Source organism: Manacus vitellinus, unplaced genomic scaffold (genome assembly GCF_001715985.3).
Source record: "Manacus vitellinus isolate BGI_N305 unplaced genomic scaffold, ASM171598v3 scaffold_32_pilon, whole genome shotgun sequence".
Classification (NCBI taxonomy): domain Eukaryota; kingdom Metazoa; phylum Chordata; class Aves; order Passeriformes; family Pipridae; genus Manacus; species Manacus vitellinus.
The window spans coordinates 3,201,183-3,208,960 of NW_021940460.1; the positions used below are offsets into that span (position 1 = coordinate 3,201,183).

Sequence of the window (7,778 nt, forward strand, 5' to 3'; positions counted from 1 at the left end):
AAAAAGGGTTCTTGAGGGTGAGCCCCAGGGCAGCAAGTGGCCCGAGACCCCCAGCCCTGCCCTGGGGAGCCCATGGCACAGGCAGGGTCAGCAGGGAGAGCCCCAGTGCCGCCTGCCCGAGCCAGGCTCTGTGCCAGAGCACTGAAGCCCATCCCAAGGGCCAGGAAGAGCTGCCAGCAGCCCAAGCGCTGCCTGGGCAGTGAGGGCAGTTCACACACCCTGACATCCCTCACAGGGAATCCAGCCTTTCATGGATAGTCATTCAGCTTGAGCCGGGACTCTTCTCCCAGTTCAGAGACTGGGAGTTTGAGGTTTTTTGGAGTTTTTTTGTTGGGCGTTTTTTTGGGGTTTTTTTCCCCTGCTAAGCAGAATACCCCATTCTCCTGATGTTTGGAGTCAGAATCTTACAGGGAAAGTAAAAGCACTCAAGAAACCTGAGTTCTGGAATTTGAAGTTCTTCTACAATATTATGAGAACATCTGTATAAAAGACAGGTCAAGAAATTCAGGTCAAATCAAAAGGATGCAAGTTTCAATGTATCATTCATGATCATTGGCTTTCTGAAGGCAATTCTGCCTGTGCAGAATGTGCCTTTTTAGTAGGCACAGAAGAGGACACACCTTCTCCATTTGTAGAACAAGTCCCAGCTATCCATTTTGCCTTCCCAGCAATTTTAAAAGAGTCCATCAAACCACTTTTTTCCTCTGATAGTTAAAATTGCAGCCCAGGATAGTTTGGGACAGTACAGATCGTGCTGCCTGCTGAGCCTCAGCAGGCAATGGTGGGTTTCTGTCTGGAGTTTAATGGCCTCAGTCCTCCTTTGGAGTCTCTGGTGCCAATGGTTCAGAGATCAGCCCACACCGGGGCTAATTTTCCATCCTGCTGCTGGGCAGCACTGCTGAGGCAGCCAGGGATGGAAGGAGCTCTAGGAATTCCCTTCTCAAGTCCAGCTGAACCTCAGGAAGTTTTTTGCAGCATCTATATCACCTGGCAAGGTCTCCAACTTTTCCTGGCTTCAGCTCAGTTTCTGCTCTGCAGGAGATGTTTGGCAAGCATTGAATTGGAGCAGCCTGAGCTGTTGGATCCTCCTGTCACTTTTTGTCATCATGTGCTATGTCAGACACCTGCCATTGATGGGTCACTATCTGAGTGTTCAGAAACAGGAGAGGGATATAAGTGAACATTTTTAAGCTGGATGGAAACAGCAGCTTGAATTTATTCAACATTTTGGCACGTGCCAGGGCAGCTCTGACAGCATCCTCTGCCTTTTAGTGATGCTGGGTAAGCACATGAATCTTCAGTCTCTTACTCATTTTTCACCTGCAGACACCTAAGTGTGTTGCTTCCTGCATCAGCTCTTGTCCCTGTAAAACCAACAGCCTGTCTCTGAGTCTTTTGCTTTGTAGTAAATGATATTATTTATTTCATAGTTTAGCTCACGTGCATTTCCCTCTTTCTCCCCTCCCTGTTTTGGAGAGCTGAGTGATCTAATAACTTGAAGGTGCACCAGGGGTGTATTCCTCTACTCAAGAATACAGTACAGGAGAGATGCAGAGTTGTCTCCTCGGGGCACACGTACAAACACCGTGTCCCTGACGGTCCTAGCCGTGTTTGGCAGCGGTGCTGCCATCGCCCTGGGATGGCTCAGTGCCACAGCTGAAAGGGAAAAGACGACATGACAGCCAGGGGGGGTCCAAACAGACTGGTAGCTCGAAGCTATCGCAACTTTATTAAGGTGTGCCACCCTTATTTATAGGGTGGGAGGGGAAGGTTCCAGAGACCGGGGAGGAGCATGGGACAGGCAGGAATATAGACCAATCAGAAGGGAAAGGAGGGAATAAGGAAAGAGTGGGAGCCAGCAGGGGAAACATCTGCAATGCAGCAGGTTATAACCAATCAGAAAATAGGTAATAAACATGAAGGGAAAACTGTGAAAACATTTGACGTAAACCAGGGTACATTTATAACTTTTGTTAACAATTCTGTTCAGTCCCAGTCTGTAAAATAGTCTCAATCTTCATAACTGGACACTGAATGCTTAGAATCCATGTCCTCCTCTGTCGCCGCTTCAGCTATGGTCTCTCGCAGCTGCCTTCTCCACCTTGCAAACTTCTCCTTTTCCTCCTCCATGCTCCCCGCAGCTCAGAGTTTCCAGCTCAGACTCAGTGCCAGGGTTGCCTGCACGTTTCTTGCTGCGTTCTGCTCGCACCTTTGGCTGCTGTGAGCTCCGTGTGGCTGCCTCGAGTATGACCTCATGCCTTATCTGGTTCCCTGGTGACCCAGGTGCCCAGGCTCCGCTTTGGAACCCCACTGTTACCCAAGGAACTCGGCATTTGGGTGATAGGTCTGGGGTCATGGGGTGGTGGTGGGTGGCCCTGATGCTGGTGCTGGTCCCCTGGCGCCCTAGAAATGCTGGCTTGTGGCTGTGGGTGGCCCTGGTGCTCTGCCTCCCTGGGGTGCACTCCTGCCTGCTCTGCTTTGGGCCCCCCAAAATGCGGGAACAGCTCTGCCGCGAGATTACTGGGGCCTCTGCCAAGAACCCCAAAAATAAAAAATGCCAAGAGGACCTTGTTGAGGCTGCTAAACCACTTGCCTCTGTCGCTGTGGGTACGTCATGGGACCCCAGGGACCCCGAACCCAAAAAGGATCCTGCCCAAGAACCTCCATCCTGACTGGCCCTTCTTTTCTGTGGGTCCTCTATCCCAAGGGGGACCCCTGCCCTGAACAGCATCCTACAGTCCTCTGGGATTCCCCACTTCAACCGAGGCCCTCACACTGACACTGACCAGGATCCCAGGAAGTTGCGGACCCCAGGGACCCACCCCAGACAAGCATCCCTGGGACTCAGAACCACACCAAGGCCTCCTCAGTCCTGATCTGGACCCCAGGGACCTTTGGGGACCCCAGGGACCTTTGGGAACCCCAGCCCTGCCCAAGACCCTGAGAATCACTCAACCTTGACCGGAGACACACTGGGGACCCCTTGGCCCTACCTAGGACCTTAGGAGTCCCCAGGGATACCTGACCCTTCCCAGTAACCCTAAACCCTGGTCAGAACTCTAGGAATCCCCAGAAACCCTCCAGACCTTACTGAAACTCCAACCCTAACCCTGTATACTGATTCTAGTGTCCCTGTACTGGTTCCAGGGGCCGGGCAGCATGACGAACTTCGAGACATTGTCTTGGATGCTCTGTATTATGTAGAGGAGCAAAAGAACAAGAGTGAGCAGGGGACATGGGACATGGGGCATAGGATGTGGAGGCCTTGAAGGGGCATGGGGCGGAGGTGAAATATGGAGGTCTGGAGGCAGTAAAGGGATAATTGGGGAATCCTGAGGTTATATGGGCTTCAAAGTATACAGTTTCTTGGGGGTTTGAGGGGGTATTTGGGAGTAGATGGGACTCCAGGATGGATATATGGGGTTGAGGTGAGTTGTACGGGGGATCTGTGGTGTCTGGGAAGGGTTTATGGGGATGCTGGGGAGGACACATTGTCTCATCTGGACATCTGGGTCACCCCAGAGCCCTTAAACAAGTCCCTGCAGGAAGCTGTCGACACAATCTGGGTGAAGCTGAGCCGGATGACAAAAGGTATGGGGCCAGTGGGGACCCCCACCCTGGGAACCCCAGTCCTAGAGAAACTCCCAGGGACTCCATCTGGGCTGGACAAGGGCTGAGCCCTGACAGTTCATCATAAGGATGTGAGTCCCTGCTGTTCCCCAGTCTAACGCTGCTTCCTCTCCACCAGTTCCAGCCTGCGTCCCACCCTGTGGTGAGTGCCTGTCCCCTTGTCTTGCCCTCCCTTGTCCCCTAGTACATCTCCCACTCCCCTGGGACCACCAAGTCTCTCTTTCCCAGGATTCCAGCCAGATGCCCGTGTCTTCCAGTGTGCTACCTGTCACTTTGCAGACTGCGAGTTTCCCCTGGACTGCCCAGGTATGGGACCACGCCAGGTTGTTGCATTAAGAGTAAGGAAATCTTCCCCAGCTTACCCCCTTTCTTAGGTTATTTTTATACTATTTTTAATATTTTGGTGGAGCTTGAGTGACTCCAGCCATGCCTTTGGTACTGACTGGGGGCAGATGGTATCGCTTTGCTTTTAAAGGTCCAGGCTAGAAAGATGCAGAGCATGCACTCAGCGAGGAGTAGTTGCACATTGAGGGTGGGTAGCTGTTGAGATGGAGGTGTGTTTGGTATTATAATGAGATGATAATGAGCAAAGTACCTCCGAGGGACAGGATTTCACCACAAAATCCAGTAATTGCTATCTCAGCAACTGATATTCTGAATGGAACAGGATATTACCTCTTGTTTGGCAAATGCCATGTGTTGTATCAGCCCCACTGAGTTCCCATACCTGCTGTGATCCCAACATGTGTAAAGTGATCCTTAAATACCAACTACATTCTACCCCGGAATTCTACAACTCTCTTTAGGATGTGGATGTAACTTTAGTCTCAGTAATTTTCCCCCAGTAGTTCTTCCACCCAGACCCAGGCACCCAGGCTGGGCTCACCTCCCTCCCAGAGCTGGGTGCCCCCCGGGCTCTGGAGACACCCTGTATTTCTCACCTGTGCTCCCACCCTGAGCACACCTGCCAAGGTGTCCAGCTGCCCGTCCCTGCAGCCAGCACAGGAGCACCATCCCCTCTGTCAGGGCACACCCAGGTGTGAGCTCACGTGCCTGGCAATGCTCCCAGTGCAGGACCTGCGGACCTACACGGATGAGACCATCGTGCTGCTCTGTGACGTGCCCTTCTCCTTCCCCGGCAGCCTGCCCGTCACCTGGATGTATGTCCCAAATGTGAGTTGCACGTGAGCGTGGAAGGGTGTGAGTAGACATTCTGGGGAGGGCTGGGCACGGGTAGCCAGGCCTGCACACACACACAGCTGTTTGCTTGGCGTGAGGTCTCTCACGGGTACTGCTGCCACCATGTGCTGGAAGTAGCAGCTGTGAAAGCACACACAGGGGGCAGGTCACTCATGTGTTTGCAGGTCCATGTGTGCACGTGTAGAGTCATAAAATTACAGGATGGTTTGGGTTGGAAGGGACCTTAAAACTCATCTCATTCCACCCCCTGCAATGGGTAGGGACACCTTCCTCTAGACAAGGTTGCTCCAAGCCCCATCCAACCTGGTCTAACTGAACAAGTTATGTTTCTTTAAAAAGGAGCCTATGCATCAGTGAGGGAAAATGTTAAGAGGTGATTTTAGATAATGGATGACGGGTAAGCTCTGGGTGATGTCCATGTGTTAGAAAAACAAATTAAAAATTTAGGGCTTTTGACATACTTTAGTGTTCTCAGACCTGGAGGGGGAAGTTAACAAACCCTGGAAGAGAAATTTACTGTTGAGAACTGAACACCAGGATTGCAGAATTTATAAACCACAAAGACATGTTACATAAACCAGAGATGCCCTGTCTGGGAAAAAGATAATTAAAAGACTGAAAATGTGAACCAATTAACATGAAAAGCAAGAAATCCATAACCAATAGAATAATAATGCATGAAGAGAACTATATAACATGTAAGCCAATGAACACTACATCTTTTGTTTGCTGAAATGTATAAATAGTTAAAAGTTTTCATGAGTGATGTAAATGTGAAGCAATACCCGTGTACCTCAGCACTGAATAATGTCGGCTTTCTGATTAGAGTGTTCATTTCCTGGGTTTTGGTGACACTGGGCTTGAACACTTTCAGGAACAGGGCAGCCACAGCTTCTCTGGACAACCTGTGCCAGGGCCTCACCACCCCCACAGGGAAGAACTCCTTCCCACATGTGCAGGAAATGACTTTTGTGTCCACTGTGGTTGTGCATCCCTGTGTGCACACATGGGGCACAGGGAGAGTGTGTGGGACAGGAGGTGTGTCCACGTGCACCAGCACAAGAAGCATGAAGGGGACATGTCAAGCACATGCAGGACACGGGTGCCTTTGTATGCACACGTGTGCTGTCCCATGTACCTTGTGGGCTGTGCTGACAGATCCCCCCCCACGCCCCAGCTGCGCACACAGGACATGTCACTGTTCAAGGAGCTGAAGGGGAATCCAAAGAACCCCTCCAGCCTGACCATCGAGGAGCCCGCTCCAGGAACTGTTGCCTGTCGCCTGGGGGAAGTTTCCAAGCCCTTTGTCCGCAAGTTCTTCTACCTCAATGGTGAGCCCAGACACCTGAGTGCCCTGGGGGCAGGGAGCAGTGAGGGGGGGAGCTGAACCCCAGACACCCGGGTCCGTGGGATGGGGGTGCTTGGGGGTGTGGGCAGGGTGCCAGGGTACGTCAGTTCATGGTGGACAGGTGAACTGGAGCAGGTGTTCCCTGATCCCTGGCTCCTCTGGGGGCGGTGGGGCATGTGGGTTGGAGCGGGGACCCCGAGACAGTGAGGTCTGTGGCTGGGGCAGGTGCTGCAGGGCCCCGTGACCTGAGGTGCCGGTGTCCCCACAGTGTCAGAGGGGAGCGTGGAGGAAGAGAGAGGGCTCCAGGCTGTGTTCAGTGCTGTGCTGCACTGGCTCCACAACGAGATCCCCCAAGCTCCCATACCAACAATGGGGCTGGCACTGGGAGTTGCCTCCATGGCGCTTGTGCTGCTGGTGGTGTGAGTATTGCTGACCTGGTAATCTGTACCCTCAAAGTCCCCATGGCTTCTGGGGTCCCTCACAGAGCAGCAAGGGACTCCCAAACCTCACTGGATTCTCAGTTGCTTGGGATTCTCTCCAAGTGGGAGGAGACCCAGGTGTCCAAGGATGGACCATAGACTGCCAGGACTCCTAAACTCACAGGGCCCTCCATGTCCTCAGGACTCCCATTGTCCTCTGGCCCATTCCAGGCTCTCCCCCTTGCACCCAGGATCACTCCAGGCTGCCTTGCTTCCCACAGATTCCCTAATTGCCCCTGAAACCCTGCAACTTTCCCATGTTTTCCCTAGAGCCCCCACTGTCCCTTTGGGTGCCCCATTTACAGTCAGTTGTCCCAGTTGCCCTCAGGGTCCCATTCCTTTACCCTCAGAGCCATCAGTTGCTCCAAGGGCCTCCCAGTTGCCCCTTGAGCCCCCCAGATGCCCCATGTGTACCCATTGCCACCCCCACATCCCCTGATGGAAATATAGGGTGTCCTCCCTGCTTCCCCTCTTTCTTCATCCCTCCTTCTGTCTCCCAGGGCCCTGTGGCAATGTGCCCGCTGGACATCCCGCAGGCGTGAACAACAGGGTATCCTGGAGGATTCCGGATCCCCTGATTCACCCTTGGGACCTTAACACATGGATTCATCCCCGAGGACCAGCATTTCTGCATCTGGTTTTCTTGTGCTGGTTGTGCAAATGAGAACAGTCTAGAAACAGAAATACAGAGTTCTGAAAATCTGGATTATGCCAGTGGTAGAAATCTGGGGTTCTTTTGACTTGCAGACAGAAAAACTGGGTACCAGGCAGCATTTTCCTTTTCATGGGTGGACATTCCAACTGCAGTTGGAGCTGTAGAGCTATCAGTGCTTGTGATGATGATGGTGGAGGAGCCCGAGCTGTGGCCCCCAGGCTGCAGCCCAGCCTGTCCTGCCCTGTCTTGACCCCAGCAAGGACCTGCTGGGGTCCTTCTGCAGGTGTCCTCCATTTCCCTCTGTGTGCACCCAGATCTCCTCTGTTTCCCTCATCAAATACTCAGATCTTCTCTGTTCTTTCTAGTGTCTGCTTGTGCCTCCCCTCTGGGCACACTCACATCCCTCTTTTTCATGACAAGTACCCTCAGATTCCATCCGTTACCCTCCACTGGTGATCAGATCCCA

General features: G+C 52.6%; 1 protein-coding gene across 1 annotated transcript; it reads left to right on the forward strand.

Moving 5' to 3' along the window:
- Positions 1-2,084: 2,084 nt before the first annotated feature.
- On the forward strand, positions 2,085-7,475 carry SPACA6 (sperm acrosome associated 6). Its single transcript, XM_018076620.2, has 9 exons — positions 2,085-2,607; positions 3,148-3,222; positions 3,523-3,591; positions 3,749-3,772; positions 3,859-3,936; positions 4,700-4,803; positions 6,008-6,161; positions 6,447-6,597; positions 7,158-7,475. The coding sequence occupies exons 1-9, from the start codon at positions 2,247-2,249 to the stop codon at positions 7,252-7,254; spliced, it is 1,113 nt and encodes a 370-aa protein (XP_017932109.1). The 5' UTR covers positions 2,085-2,246; the 3' UTR covers positions 7,255-7,475.
- Positions 7,476-7,778: the final 303 nt, after the last annotated feature.

Bases quoted from the DNA above. Each gene is read 5' to 3' on its own strand.
- SPACA6 (XM_018076620.2), top strand. From the start codon at position 2,247: ATGACCTCATGCCTTATCTGGTTCCCTGGTGACCCAGGTGCCCAGGCT. The intron at 2,608-3,147 runs GTACGTCATGGG...TACTGGTTCCAG, and splicing joins ACTTGCCTCTGTCGCTGTGG to GGGCCGGGCAGCATGACGAA. The intron at 4,804-6,007 runs GTGAGTTGCACG...CCCACGCCCCAG, and splicing joins CCTGGATGTATGTCCCAAAT to CTGCGCACACAGGACATGTC.